This window comes from Elaeis guineensis, chromosome 7 (genome assembly GCF_000442705.2).
Source record: "Elaeis guineensis isolate ETL-2024a chromosome 7, EG11, whole genome shotgun sequence".
NCBI lineage: Eukaryota > Viridiplantae > Streptophyta > Magnoliopsida > Arecales > Arecaceae > Elaeis > Elaeis guineensis.
The window spans coordinates 24712255-24728977 of NC_025999.2; the positions used below are offsets into that span (position 1 = coordinate 24712255).

The window sequence follows — 16723 nt, forward strand, 5'->3', positions numbered from 1 at the left end:
CTTTTAACCACTTGATGTATAGACTAAATACCTGCAAATCACACGATTGTTGGTGCCCAAATAGTTCAGAGTTTGTGTATTGTATTTAATAGCTGGAATAATTGATGTTGGACCTCCCATCCTCCAATCATGACCTAAGAAGATCTAAGCAGAGACGTACAAAACTGGATCCTAGCCAAGCTGTATTAAGCCAAGCCTCATTGAGTCGATTTTTTTCTCAAGCTTGGCTTAAGCTTGGGATCATCCTTTGGAGCAAACTTGAGCAGAAGTAAAGCAGTTCAAATCAACTGACAGTCCTAGTTGTATGTATGATACAGATAATTGCTTTTGATTGAAGATACCACTTAGAAGTGGCCATACGTATATGTACAAACCAGAAGGTGAGAGACAAGATTTGCTGCAAGCTCTGAACATTTTCAAACAATACAAATCTTCTGAATTCTATGCACGAAAAGAACTTCCAGGGCACTCAAACAAATGAAACAATCATAGAGATTTGAGGGGGGTAGTACAAATGGACGGTGGATGTGTGCCTTCTGTTAGGGTGATCAGCGATTTGAGCATCGCAGTCACTCGTTGCTCATCGCAGGTGTACAGGCAGACCAGGTCCACATACTGCATGGCTTCATGAGGGAGAAGCCCAGCCATGAAGAAGGGGAAGAGGTGGGAGTGAGTACTCTCCATCAACAACATCACCTGTTCCACAAAAGAGGAGGAGGTATCATTCGCTTCTTCAATTTGGGTTCTTTTCGCAGCCTCTAGCAGTGGTAAGAGTTCCTTCTCTTCCTCCTTGAAGTGTTCCTTGCAACGTTGCTGGCCAAAAACCCAACCGCTGTTATTTAGAAAAGATCACCAATAACAAATAATATGGGCCTGCATTAAGATTGTCCCTTCTAATTTTTTAAATTTGGAAATATATATTTATATTTGAGTGCACTCCCTTTTTTTTTTTCCATGTCCCGGAGAAACTAAAATCAGCAGGGTGCGTCCGCTATAGTAGTTAACTTGTGGCCCTGGAGGAGCTCTGACCTTATGCAGTTGTACCCAAGTGGAAGGCTGGAAATTACAATCTTATCCTTCATCCCAAGTGTAATAGGAATGATTCAAGACACCATGAAATAAATTTAAGTTAGGATAACTTGAAATTTGAAGAAGAAAGAGATCTTAGATATCTTATTTGCCTATAATTCCATACAAAAATTTATAAAATCTTTGCCTTTTTTCTTTTGTTATCCCTCAAATTAATCATCTTTGCTTTTACACTTAAAAGTACATAGAGAAGAAGCATCAACTAACATAACATAGGAGTTGCAGCAATTAAATTGAAAATGAGATAGGCATCATTTTCCAATTATAAATACAAGGAGATATTGATTTCTGGATGTTGCTTGTGGAGAGTGTACAATAAGAGATACAAGTGTAGGCAAAAAATCTCACCAATACCAAAAAATCAGCGAGCTAATGAATGACGCTGCAACCAGACAAGGGGTGAGAAGTCTATTTTTCTCATCCAATAATTCATGATTGAAAGTTCCGATCACCTAACTGCTAAAAAAGTTGGTAGGCATGTGGGCAATGATGTGGAAGTCCTCAGACCAAAACAGTCTTATCCACTAAGATGTGGCAACTTTCTATAAACCCATCAGAATTGGAATATCAGAAAGGCAAATCATTCAAATGACAAAAGATTCCAACATGTGTTTCCCCACCCATGTAAGCAAAGTTTGTGGACAAACACTAGTCTATGCCTTGAAGGATCTTAGTGTAATAATAACTATCTCCAACTTCCAACAATTCAGACAAAGCAAAGCATCAACCATTTCACCTTTCTCTCTCTTTTTTTTTTTTTTTCATTAAAAGAAAAAACAAAGCCATCAAGATATCTTAGCTGCCACTCAAAGAAGCTATGCTATCATAATTAAGGGAAGAAAGAATTACTTGCAAGGTCTTGAAGCGATGGGAGAGATTGAGCAATGCCTCCTGATAGCACGGCGCCCCTGCGTCCATCGCCGCCAGAGATTTGATATCTTCCTTTATCCCGTTCATCATGGGCAGGTCCCTCGCGTGCTCCTCGTTCGCCACCCTACACACATCTAATTACCAATAAACACGAAACTAATCATAACTTAGTTGTCAGATAATATAATCTTGTTTTGGACTGGGCGTTTGGTCTAGTGGTATGATTCTCGCTTCGGGTGCGAGAGGTCGCGAGTTCGATTCTCGCAACGCCCCCTGTTTCAAACTAAATAATATTTTTTTATTATAAAAAATAAAAAATTGGACGGTTCAGATGGAGCGAGGGTTACGGTGTACCTCGATCGGTGGCCGCCTCAAGGGCGGGGAAGAGGAGGCGCTCCTCCATCTGCGCGTGCTCCAGCATCACCTCCACCAATTGCCCGTAACTCCTCCCCAGCTTCCTCGCCTCCATCCTCCCCCCGCCGCCACCGCCAGAGACCAGCTCCGCCGCCCACTTCACCATTCCCTCCACGTGCCGCTCCACGCTTCGGTGCTGCAACGCCGTCGCCAGCGCCGCCTTCCCGGTCGCCGTTCCCCTATCGACCGCCACTGCCGGCGGCCGCGGGAATTTCGAATCGATGTACCTCAGCAGCGAATCCGCGGGCCCCTCCACCGCCTCTTCGCCGCACCGGATGAAGACTGGCCCGTCGGTGGGGAAGAACTGGACGGCGACAGATTTGTAGAGGAGCGCGACGCGGATCCGCCACGCGATCGGGCAGGATTCCTTCCCGTAGAGCCGCACGGTCGGGTAGGCCTTCGCCGGCGGCGGCGATCGGATCCGATTCTTCGGTTTCGGAGAGCAGTTCCCCATGGGCTCTCGGCGAATGATCGAGAAACTTCCAGAAGAAACCGGAGGGAAAAAACAGAGAGAATTCGAATGGTCTTCCCCTCTCTCTCTCTCTCTCTCTCTCTCGTCTCTCCGGCTTCCTTGCGTACTAAAAGAGGAGGGGAGAGATGAATTGATGGCGCCAGTGGCGCAGGAGATGGAGCCGTTCCCGTCTGCTTGGTTTTGTGGGGTCGGGGTCATGGACCCGGGTTTCCCGCCATCCGCACGTGTGAGGGAGCTCGCAGGATGAATATCGCTGATCAGACCGTCTGATGGAATATTGACGGAGATGGGAGCAACTGTGGTACTGTTTTAGGATATTACCTTGAGGGTACACTGGACACGTTACTAACGTTATCCATCGGCTCCTTAGACTTTAGTGCTGAGACGGGTTCGGCAACGAAAATTTTTGTGTACTAGCTGTTGGAATTATAAAGATTCGCTGGTTACACGCTCACATGGATCCAATTCGAGCTTCCGATAATCTTATAGGATCAAAATGAGGAACATAATTTTATTCCAATAAAATTTACATTTTACGTTGAGCATGATCAAATTAAAATATTTGATGATTTGGAACCCAAAAAATTATATATTTTGATGATTTGTAACTAAACCATAAATTATATGCCAAAATGGATGGCTTTAGTAATAATATAATATATTTTACTATAATATAATCATCAAAATATACTGATTTCAAATTAACCAGATATTTTTGTATAATGTATACTACTAATACAATTGATATCAGTCATTTTTATATCACCATTATCAATGGGTTAGAGAATATTGAAATATATAAATAGTAATATTATATTATGTTTTACTATAATACAATCATCAAAATCTATTGAATTCAAATTAACGAGTATCTTTATGTATTTTATAATATAATGCAATTGGTATCATTTATTTATATATTATCTTGATCCATGGGCTAGAGAATATTGAAATATATAATTGTAATTTTTAGATATTTCTATAATATTGATTATGTTTAAAGGATTGGATCTCTGATTTAAATAAAAGATGTGGAAAAGATTAACTACATAACTTGCATTAATTTTTTTCTCTCTGTCTTTACCTGCATACTTTTCTTAATTCATCCGCATCCATTTCAATACCCAGATTCTAATTAGTGCTTAGATCTCAATTTTGTCAAAATCAAATCATAAATATATAGAAACCTTCCGACCTAGTTATTCACTTATCACATTAGTTATACCTTTTGTGGTTAATAATTTTCAAGATATAACTTTTTATACTAGCAAATATGCATGTCTATTTGCATGTTTGATAAAATAGTGATAATTAATTCAAGTTAATAGTTATTTATTATATTTTTTATATTAATTATTAATTAAAATAAGCATATTAATAATAACAAAAAAGAAGATCATTTAAAAATGCAAAATCATGTGAAGAATAAAAGAGGTTAGAATAAAATAAAAATTGTAATCAAAAATAAAAAGATCAAGCGGAATAAGGAAACATACCATAGAGAGAGTAAAAAATGGACCACTTATAAAAATAAAAAAAAGGATAAACTTAAACAAAAAATCATAAAATAAAGACTTGAATACAAAAACTAAAAAAACATAAAATGTAAATATCAAAAATATATTTTTATACATAATAAAAAATAAAATACAATAAGTCTAAACTAAAGATATGAAACATATGTTTACAAATAATTTTAAATAACATTAAAAACTAGGAAAATAAGTTAAAAAGAAATAAAAGAAATATGAAAAACATATATAGTCTTGTGACAAAAAAATAAACTAAGACAGGAAAATAAATTTCAGAAAACGATATCAAGAACTAAACACCAAAAATAGTGGTGACTTTTCCGAGTCAAATGGATCATGTCTTGTTATAAACAGCTTTGTATAAACACCTTTCCTGATTAAAACACAACTTGGATAGCTGTCACATGATCTAAAACAACTTTTGGTACAAAACCAATCCAAATAGTGACTCCTTTATCAGCCATCTTAATGTTAATAAATTTGTCAACTATTTGATTTGTTTCTTGCAATGTATATATCATGGTAAAAATAGTAAATCCACAATTTGCACAATGTCATCCAATAGTGACAAGTGATTGTCATTGCAGTCCTCGCCACTATCTTTATAATTTGATTATAGAGATCTTAGTAAATAGAGAGAGAGCATGCATCTATAAAAAAAAATGATTGATTCTCTTCAAGACACCTAATCTCATGTTCTTTCACCATGGTGTGGTTTTGGGTGTTAGTGACTATTGATAGACAGAGTTATCTAATCCAACAGCCTATTGTTTGAACAAGTATACAAGAGGAAACGAGTTTGTGTTAGTTGGAGTTTGATAAAGATATAATTGTGGTCCTATGCAAATGAAAAAATATATATATATATTCATGATGTAGTTTGCATTCTAAAATACCTAATAGGCATTTAAAGAAATTACCTACATGGCTTCGTTTAGATCTTGACATTTCAAGCCTCACTAGTCTAGAATCATTTTTTATGGTATGTACTTGCTTGGGCATCCTCTCCAAAGTTCTTAAATTTAAAATTAATAAGAAATTAGGTGCCTAAACCAAGCTCCTTATTGGTTTTGATGGATCTTCATCCAACTAACCTAAACGCCCTCTCTCTAAGGTGCCATGCTCTAAGTTTTGCTTCAGTTTGGTTTATAGCTCATTTCACTTTCAATTGATCAATTGCATATTCAATTGTATCTAATTAAACCCAATTGTATCAATTGATTGGTTTCTGTTACTCCAACCTCAAATTTTCAGTCCCCATCTAATTCACCTTATCTCACTTTGTTTAACATCTAACCCCTTTCTAAACTTATTCTAATACCAATTGACCAATTTTAAGCTTAACTAAGCAATTTTACAAATTCCACTAATTCATCTTGAATTGGCTATTATGATTCACTTGGTTTAGCTCAATTAACTAATATGCTCCAATTTTTCTCTAATTCAGCTTCATTTCCATCTTTTTTTCCATCCTAATTAGTGATTCATAGGTCTAATAGATTTGTTCATGCTCGATTTGTTAAATTCCTCTATATAACCATCAATTAAATCTGACCCAATTATTTTGAACCAAATTTAAGCTTTTTTGTAGTTATGTCAAATGACCTTATAGATCGGGCTCAAATTTGAATCACAACCTCCTCTTGGTCTAGGAGAAATATTTTGTGCACCGCGGACGGTGCAGCTTCGTGCACACCACTCATGGTGATTGGCTCCCATGCGAGATCGGTGAAAAAAATATTTTTTTTCCCACGCTGTGTCTGGCCCCGTGCGTGAGCCAATCATCGCGGGTGGTGCATACGAGTTACACTGCTCATGGTGCACAAAGTATTCTCCTTAGTCTAGATGTCCCAAATTTAATTTCATAATTTTTAGACATCTCTATTAGGGTTGAGCAAATAACCAAAACCTAAAGAAACCCATTCAATTTGATCCGTACAAAATCAAACCCGTATGAAATTGAATTTGAATCGGATTGTGATTCGTAAAAACTTCGATTAATTATGATCGGATTTAGTTCCTATATTTTTAACTCATCAGAAATCAAATCTGACCAATCAATATAGTATTTTTAATACTTAGACTATTTGGAGAATTAAAAATTGATAATTATGACATGTTATGTACTAACTTATGGATATTATGAAATTATTATATCCTAGTTTCTATATGAATTGAATGGGATATTGGCTTGTGATATTTAAAATTAACATTGGATCAACATTAAAGTCCAAACCGACATAACCCATCCGAATCTACTACAAATCGTTAACTTCGATTTCAAACAGTTTATATATGATAAACGGTCGGTAGTGAGTTGGATTTTCTTCAATCTGATTGGATTCGATCAGATCAAATTTTTCTCTCAATCTGATCCAACTCGATTTATGCTCAGCCCTAATCTTTATCCCTCAACTAAATTCACCATAACAAAAAAAAAAAATCTAAAAAACCACATTAAAATCCTCAAAATATGGAAAAAGAGCAAGAAGGGACAATATAAAGGTTTGGACTCTAGCTCACCCTCCAAATGAAAATTGAGGGAAGAGTTTTTGGCTCTTGGATCTCGAGGAGAGCATCAAGCCATCCAACTTTCAAAATTCAAACCTCTTGTTCTATGGCCCACTCTTTAAGCAAATCAATGGATGCCACATGGCAAAATCTCAAACCTTCTTAAAATTTCAAAAAAATCCAAATTTCGATCATAAATATATCCTAAGAGAAGAGAATAGGAGTATTTCTAGTCCTTTGTCACACTTTAGATTCCTTCCCCATTCCATTAGGCCCATGTAGCTTTAGATTTCCTTAGTTTTAGGTTCTCTATCTCCCCTTTCTTCTTCCCCAATTTCTTAAGATCTAGATTTATCCAATTTAAGGCGCACCATTTCTACTTTAGATTCAAAAAGATTAAGAGCTAAGAGGATCTCAAGTTAGGGGACATCTCTTTTAGGGTCTTTTCCAAAGAGGAGGAGAGTGTGCTAGATCATGCCAAGAGATCACCCCGGAGAAGAGTTCTTCTCATATTCTTTATCTTTCTTTTTTCTCAAGTCTTTCTAATTATGATGCTAACATTTAATTCCCATTTTGATTCAATAAAATCTTCTCTTCGATGTTGAAATATCTTATATTTTCTTTGATGTAGAAATATCTTATTTTGTGCTTATCTTTGCTTATTTTGCAATTTTATCTAGTAGCTTGTAGATTTTTGCTCTTTTTTTTTTCAGAAAAAAAATAATTAAGCATCTAGACGGAAGGATATGGTGCAAAATTTTCTATCCCCTTAGAGGTACCTAAGAATTATATCCACTATAAATCAAAGTATTTGGCACGCGGTCGAGGGACTAAAATTTTCAAGTTTCTAGGGCACAGCTACCAAGCACTTAGTTGGATAAGCGTATGACAAAAATGTCATAGTCCACGACACTTTGTAGACACGGCTAAAAGGGGCGCCTTTTCATCAGTTTTCTAGCATTTTTCTTCAAAAAGAATTGGTGCCGGCTCCAAGCCCTCCCCAGATCGTATTATGGCCCACTTCAAGTAAAAGGCTACAAGTTGGCTAAATAAGGAACTTGGATTCATTAGAGTCGATTAGGCTTGGATCTGAAATCAAGAATCAGACTGATCTGAGCCCAAATCTTGAAGCTTAGTCAAGAAGCCAATTAGGCCTAGGCTTTATTGGAACAAATAGGTCATGGTCAATTCTCAATTGCAAAACCTTAATTCGTACTGAAGAAAATATGAGAGATGCCACTAGCTGGAACCTTCCTATCTTCCTCTCGTTTTCTATGCTTTCTGTAGAGACGTCATTCTCTCCATCTTTCTATTATCCTAGAAGCAAACCATCAGAGGCAAATGTTTAGATTTGCAGCAAGAAGAACTCTTCATATGGCAACAACGGTTATTGTTCTAACATTCTGTCTCTAACTATATTTTATTACTATATTTATTTATATATTGCTTGCTCATTTATCATTTCTTATTATCTGTTTATGGTTTAGTGATATCTCTTTCTTCTGATGTAGGCAAAAAATCCCATACTTCCCGTATGTCTAAACTTGAGACTAAATTAAAATCATGAAGGCTTCAAATGCATAGAAGAGATATTTTGAAAATAATAGATGAGATGGATGATTGCCAATGCTCAAAAGGATATCCCGATGAAAGCTATACTTGAACAAGCATGAAAGCCAATATCCTAAGATCCATACCAAGATCTACTAGTGAGATGGGACAAGTTTCGCAACACAATGCGTCATTTGACTCATAAATGTTCAATATACATGAATTTTAAAGAGTAAGTTAATTCATAGTAGAAATAGCAACTCTCATCGACATCGATCCGAAAAGAAGCTTAACCATCATCAACATAGTCAGAATTTTTATATAAAACCACTGCAGTCATATTCAGCATCAAGCAAGCTTCTAATGCATCTCTGAGTCACCCATAATGAAGGTCGAAGGAGGGAGATATGGATGATTTATTAAAGACATGCCAGTGCTGTGGAGCTTCTAAATATTTGCGGAAATGCCGACATGGCCATGATAGTGTATGGAATATTTCCTTCTTTATTTTTATCCAATTTTTCATATTTATTTTTCTAAAAGAAACTCTTGTTAGGTAAGCAAGAAGTCCAAAAAATACTGTTTTTTGATATTATATCTTTATTTTCTTTTAGGCAAATTGTATGTGCTCATATATCTATATACTACATGTGTATACACTTTTTTATTTATAGACATAGGTACATGTACATACTTATGTATAATGCAATTTATAAATGTACATGCATTAATGAAATCAGAATAAATACTTTTTGAGATTGAAGATCCTAACTAATGTGATGAAAGTAGTTACTTTGATTAATCTAATAGACGTCAAACAATTTGGAATGTTACAAAATACATATATTATTAAATAGATATTAAAAAAATATGCTGAATGATTTTGTTATTTTTGTTAAAAAATACATGTATAACATGAGCATCACATGAGGATTTTAACTATATTCCTATTTATTTGTTAGAAATATTCACTAACATTAGAGAAGAAAATTAATCCACCTTCCCAATCAAAGTTACCATAAATAACCGCAACAAATCGAGTCATTCCACATGTCAAGAATCCCCCATCCCATAGAAGGCCGGAATTCTTCTTTAAAGATGTATTCCCATGCCAACCTCTCCTTTACCACCTTCCCTCCTCACCTCCTCTCTTTCTCTAAATCAACCTTCATCTTCCATACTCTTTTGACAAGACAAAATGGCTCGTTGGAGTAGCGTGAGGTAAATATTCGACCGACCAATTTCTATTGCCTGATGCTAATGGAGTCAATTAATGAAACCAAAATGGTAGGAGTGAAAGTGATATGGATTGTTATAGCCCAAAACCAATTCAGCCCATCAAAACCCACAAAAAAAAAAAAAAAAAAAACAAACAGGGGATCAAACCGGGAAGAAGACTCCCGATAGGAGTCTTCTTCTCCGACGAGATCCGGGCGAGACCGAGAATCCTAGGACCTCTCGGAGTCCTAGGGTCCCCTATAAAAAGACCCCCTCTCCCTTGAGACCGAACATCGGCCTCATCCCTCTCTCTTTCTCTCCGTCTTTCTCGATCGAAGCCGCGGACACCGTCCGATTTCTCGTCGTGATTGCTCGCCGGTGAGGTCACCGGAGGCCGAGGTAAGTCTTTCTCTTCTTCCCCTCTTCCTTCCCCTTCCTCCCATGCCCTTGTGCACGGCGGCCGGCGACGAGCGTCGCCGATTTTCGATCGAAAAAAAGACTCTGTTTTTGGGCCTCTTTTTCGTGAATTTTCCGGCGCCGGCGATCGCAATCGATCGCCGGCCATGCTCCTCCGTGATCGGGGGAGTGGCCCCCCTCTGCCGCCGGCCTCCGCCGCGGCGGCCGCGGCCCGAACGGCCGATCAAGGCCGGAGAACCACCGTCCCCTGTTCCGACGCGGGAAGAGCCGAGAAGAAGAAGAAGAAAAAGAAAAGAAAAGAAAAAGAAAAGAAAAAGAAGAAAAAGAAAAAAAAAGAAAAAAAGAAAAGAAAAGAAAAGAAAAAAAATAAATATGATAATAATAATAATAATAACAATATATATATATATATACTTATATATATATAAATAAATAAATAAATAAATAAAATAATAATAAAAAAATGATAAAAGAGAGAGTTTCTCTCTCTCCTCTCTCTTCTTTCAGTCTGAACCCTGACTTTCTCTCTCTGGAATTGAACTTTCTCTCTCTACTTTCTCTCTCTAGAATTTTCTCTCTAGGTTGTTTCTCTTTCTTGATGGATTTTTCTCTCTCTAAAGTTATTCCTCTAGGATTTAGCGTAGTGGAAGATTTTATCTGATGATTTTGATCGAGTTTAGGGAAGAGTCTGATTTTAAGTGAAGTTTTGATTTTGGGATTTGTTAGATTTAATTTTGAATTAAAATTAATGTAAAAATATAATTTTGGATAATAGACACGGAAGAATCTCCTAGAAGTTAGTCGATCTATTCATTCAGTGCTCCGTGAAAAGTAAGTAATGAATCATCTTCTCGAGATATTCCATATTTATTCTGAAAATAAATAATTATTCTCTGAAATTATGCATGATTTATGAAATTATGTTTTGAAAGAAAAGTGCTTTTGAAATATTATGGTATATCGATTTATGCACATGTTCAGTGAAAGATTATGATATATATTATGGTACAAAGTGTTTTGATACAGATCGGATTTATGTTCTCAGTCTAACTATGTTTCAGTGGGCCCCGCCAATGGGGATTATACGTTGGTACTCAGTGGACCCTGCCAGTGGGGGTTGTGCACTGGTGTTTGTGGACCCTGTCAGTGGGGGTTGTGCGCTGGTATTTGTGGATCCTGCCAGTGGGGGTTGTACGCTGGTATTCTGTGGACCTCGCCAATGGGGGTTAAACATTAGTCATAGTCAAGGCTGTTGAGTTACGAGTGTTTTGAATCGAATTGGATTTATGATTATATTATATGTGAATATTTGAAAATATTGAAATTGTATTAAATCAGCATGAAATATATTTTTATGTTTATTTGCAGTATTATTCTTGAAAATTATATAATATCTGAAATATCTGGTAGAGATACTTGTTACTTACTGGGCTGTCTAGCTCATTACCTTTCTTTCTATTTTTCAGATTCAGATAATTAATTTCGAGCGTGGGACGAAATATTGGGACAGAGCTTTTAGAAGCGAGATTAGCATTGTCAACTTCATTAAACTTAGATCTATTATTTTATTTTTAGCAAAAATTTTATTGGATGTAAGACATTTGATTTAAATACTTGAATTACAGTTGAATAATAATTATTTGAATTTATTCCGCTGTGATGCATTGATATCGTGATGAGATGCCTTGCATGCTTATGGAGAGAGTTCTTCATGAGTATGCGGCGGTTGCCACGACCCTCGATTCACAAATCTCGGGTCGGGGGCGTGACAATTAATATGGTATCAGAGCATAAGTGGATAAATTATGACACATAGAATTTGACATAGTATGAGTGTAGGTGGGTAAATATTAAGAATATTAGGACGTTAGAGTATGAGCATCATAATAAACCCATCCTAACAAATAGATCAATGAATCTAATAAGGTTTTACTACTACAAGGTTATCATGCCTCCCCGTAGAATGACAAGAACTACTCAAGGAATTGCAAGAGAGACATCACAACCATGGGATGGTAGCACTCCCCATCTGACCAGTGGCACCCCTCAGGAGGAGGGAGTCGTAGATCCTAATGGGAGTGCTTCGAAAGCACGTCAAGAACCAGATATGGCTCAGTTAATGTAGACCCTAATCAGGATGGTACAAGCGCAACAACAAATACAGCAGCAAATGTTTGAACAACAGCAGATACAACGAGATACACAACAACATCAGCATCCACCACCACAATATGGAGAGCAACTAGTACAACGGAACAACATTTCAGAATTTAAAAAGCTTGCTCCTCCAGCTTTCAAGGGGACTACTGAACCTTTGGAGGCTGATAACTGGATAATGGAGATGGAGAAGGCCTTCGCTGTCCAAGAGTGTCTTGATGAAGAAAAGATTCGATATGCAGCTTATTTACTACAAGGAGAAGCATACAACTGGTGTCAGCGACTACAGCACAAGCATGAACAAGACGGCGAAATACTTACATGGGAAAGATTTCGGATTGCATTCTATGATCAGTATTTTACTCGGAGTATAAGGATCCAGAAAGAGCAATAGTTTATTTATTTGAAGCAAAAGGGTATGAGTGTGACTGAATATGAAGCAAAATTTACAGAGTTAGCAAAATTTGCTCCGAGATTAGTGGATGGTGAGCAAGAACGTGTTCACAAGTTCGAGATGGGACTGAGAACTGAAATTCGAAAACAAGTGGTTCCATATGAATTGACAACTTATGCAGATGTGGTAAATAAAGCACTGATAATTGAAAGGAAAGTCAATGAAGAATGCATGGAAAGGGAAAGAAGGCAAAGAAAGAGAGCAAAATCAAATGATACACAAGGGCAGAATAATAAAAACATCAAAAGATCAGCTAAGGGAGCAGTAGACAATAAGACTCAACAGATTGACAGTGAGCCGTGCTCCAGATGTGGCAAAAATCATGCAGACAAGGATTGCTATTGGAATACAGGTGCTTGTTTCAAATGTGGTCAGATGAATCATAAAATTGCTAGCTGCCCGCTAAATACTGAAAATCAAGTTGGCCAAAGAACTTATGAAGGACAACATAATGGTGGTGGACAGATTTCTAAAACACAGGGAAGAGTCTATGCGCTTACTCAACAGAATCCACAGGCTTCCAATACAATGGTGACAGGTATGAAAAATTTCGAGGACGAAATTTCTTTTTAGGAGTGAAGAATGTTATAGCCCAAAACCAATTCAGCCCATCAAAGCCCACAAAAAAAAAAAAAAAAAAAGGGGATCAAATCGGGAAGAAGACTCCCGATAGGAGTCTTCTTCTCCGGCGAGATCCGGGCGAGACCGGGAATCCTAGGACCTCTCGGAGTCCTAGGGTCCCCTATAAAAAGACCCCCTCTCCCTTGAGACTGAACATCGGCCTTATCCCTCTCTCTTTTTCTCCGTCTTTCTCGATCGAAGCCGCGGACACCGTCTGATTTCTCGTCGTGATTGCTCGCCGGTGAGGTCACCGGAGGCCGAGGTAAGTCTTTCTCTTCTTCCCCTCTTCCTTCCCCTTCCTCCCATGCCCTTGTGCGCGGCGGCCGGCGACGAGCGTCGCCGATTTTCGGTCGGGAAAAAGATTCTATTTTTGGGCCTCTTTTTCGTGAATTTTCTGGCGCCGGCGATCGCAATCGATCGCCGGCCATGCTCCTCCGTGACCGGGGGAGTGGCCCCCCTCTGCCGCGGCGGCCGCAGCCCGAACGGCCGATCAAGGCCGGAGAACCACCGTCCCCTGTTCCGGCGTGGGAAGAGCCGAGAAGAAGAAGAAGAAAAAGAAAAGAAAAGAAAAAGAAAAGAAAAAGAAGAAAAAGAAAAAAAAAAGAGAAAAAGAAAAGAAAAGAAAAGAAAAGAAAAGAAAAAAATAAATAAATATGATAATAATAATAATAACAATATATATATATATATATATATATACTTATATATATATAAATAAATAAATAAATAAATAAATAATAATAAAAAAATGATAAGAGAGAGTTTCTCTCTCTCCTCTCTCTTCTTTCAGTCTGAACCCTGACTTTCTCTCTCTGGAATTGGACTTTCTCTCTCTACTTTCTCTCTCTAAAATTTTCTCTCTCTAGATTGTTTCTCTCTCTAAAGTTATTCCTCTAGGATTTAGCGTAATGGAAGGTTTTATCTGATGATTTTGATCGAGTTTAGGGAAGAGTCTGATTTTAAGTGAGGTTTTGATTTTGAGATTTGTTAGATTTAATTTTGAATTAAAATTAATGTAAAAATATAATTTTGGATAATAGGCACGGAAGAATCTCCTAGAAGTTAGTCGATCTATTCATTCAGTGCTCCGTGAAAGGTAAGTAATGAATCATCTTTTCGAGATATTCCATATTTATTCTGAAAATAAATAATTATTCTCTGAAATTATGCATGATTTATGAAATTATGTTTTGAAAGAAAAGTGCTTTTGAAATGTTATGGTATATCGATTTATGCACATGTTCAGTGAAAGATTATGATATATATTATGGTACAAAGTGTTTTGATACAGATCGGATTTATGCTCTCAGCCTAACTATATTTCAGTGGGCCCCGCCAATGGGGATTATATATTGGTACTCAGTGGACCCTGCCAGTGGGGGTTGTGCGCTGGTGTTTGTGGACCCTGTCAGTGGGGGTTGTGCGCTGGTATTTGTGGATCATGCCAGTGGGGGTTGTGCGCTGGTATTCTGTGGACCTCGCCAATGGGGGTTAAACGTTGGTCATAGTCAAGGCTGTTGAGTTACGAGTGTTTTGAATCGAATTGGATTTATGATTATATTATATGTGAATATTTGAAAATATTGAAATTGTATTAAATCAGCATGAAATATATTTTTATGTTTATTTGCAGCATTATTCTTGAAAATTATATAATATCTGAAATATCTGGTAGAGATACTTGTTACTTACTGGGCTGTCTAGCTCATTACCTTTCTTTCTATTTTTCAGATTCAGATAATTAATTTCGAGCGTGGGACGAAATATTGGGACAGAGCTTTTAGAAGCGAGATTAGCATTGTCAACTTCATTAAACTTAGATCTATTGTTTTATTTTTAGCAAAAATTTTATTGGATGTAAGACATTTGATTTAAATACTTGAATTACAGTTGAATAATAATTATTTGAATTTATTCCGCTGTGATGTATTGATATCGTGATGAGATGCCTTGCATGCTTATGGAGAGAGTTCTTCATAAGTATGCGGCGGTTGCCGCGACCCTCGATTCACAAATCTCGGATCGGGGGCGTGACATTGATATTATCCATTTGGATCTATTTTTATATTTAAATCAATTCAAAAATGGAGCATTCGACAAATATCCATATCCGTATCCATATTCATCAAACAAAAATGGATATGAATATGGATAGAGAACCATCTGGACCATATCCAAATATCAGAATCTATATATATCTTATATAATTTTATATAACACTTATTATTTTTTTAAAAAAAATATATAACTATATAAATATCTTATTAACTTAATTTATTATCTATTTCGTAATATCTTTGATTTTGTAGTCATAAAGTTGAATTATCTAAGTTATATTCGTAATATATCCATACTTCGAGTATTTAAATTGTATACATATCTGTTTAAAATAAATATGTATATGATGTTTTGTATTTGAATAATATCTATATCTGTATTTCTATTTATCATACAAAATAAATACGAATATAGATATGCTGATATCCGACCTGTATTCGATCCGATTTTAATCCTACAAAATAGGCATATGGAACAACTCAAGACCTCCTTCAGGATGTTTGGGGAGATCCAATTCAGAGAGAAGTTCTATCATCCACCAATTCATCCCTCCCCTCACCTCAACCTGCAATATCATCCTTCTCATTGGATCAAGGCCTGCAAAGTTATGCCAAGGAGCTTGATAGAGAAGGTGGTGGTAATGGAAAAATGCTCAAGAACCAAGGCAATGGGGATAATGATGTTTTCTCCCCGAAAACTTATGACACTCTGTAGTTTTGCATTGAGGGGCTTGGCTTTGAAGCTTTGATGATGTCGAGGATGTGAACAGAGAATTTGGCAAGCATGATCAAGGGAAGGAGAAGAATGATAGGGATCAAAACGGATATATGAGAAGTTATTCCAATGCGAGTACAGGGAGTAAAGAGAGATTCCCACCACCGATAAGTACTACAGGGAGGGCAAGAGGAAGGCCTTGGATATACTTCAAATCTTCCAAGAAAGATGGAAGGTTTGTCCTCAAAGAGATCAAGATCCCAACGCATCAATGCTTGCAAGCTACCTGGGAAAATGGGTGGCTTGTGCTGCATTTAGCTCATCCAGATGAAAGAATTGAAAAAGAAGAAGAAGATGATGATAACTATGATGCAGGAGAACAAGGATTAGAGGAAAGTCCAGAAGATAAAAGAGTAGAAGAAACAGATACTGAAAGGCAATAGGCGCTAGCAGTAAACCTGACAGCATAATGCTGACTGGTTCAAAGCCAGATGACAGGGATTTCTTGATTTAATTTGTTCTTATCATTTCATAAAAAGCATTTTTTTTTAAAAAATTTTTTTGGTTCTTCCATGTTTCTTTCATGTTTAGGAGACTATTGTACTGGAATCTAAGACAAGGTGTATCTTATAAACATCTATGTTG

General features: G+C 36.9%; 1 protein-coding gene and 1 non-coding gene across 2 annotated transcripts; one reads left to right on the top strand and one right to left on the bottom strand.

Moving 5' to 3' along the window:
• Positions 1 to 312: 312 nt before the first annotated feature.
• Positions 313 to 2997, bottom strand: LOC105061472 (uncharacterized). Its single transcript, XM_029260807.2, has 3 exons — positions 2314 to 2997; positions 1939 to 2093; positions 313 to 813 (listed from the first exon to the last, which is right to left on the bottom strand). The coding sequence occupies exons 1-3, from the start codon at positions 2825 to 2827 to the stop codon at positions 487 to 489; spliced, it is 996 nt and encodes a 331-aa protein (XP_029116640.1). The 5' UTR covers positions 2828 to 2997; the 3' UTR covers positions 313 to 486.
• On the top strand, positions 2161 to 2232 carry TRNAP-CGG (transfer RNA proline (anticodon CGG)). The gene has a single exon. It is a non-coding gene; the product is annotated as a tRNA-Pro (tRNA).
• Positions 2998 to 16723: the final 13726 nt, after the last annotated feature.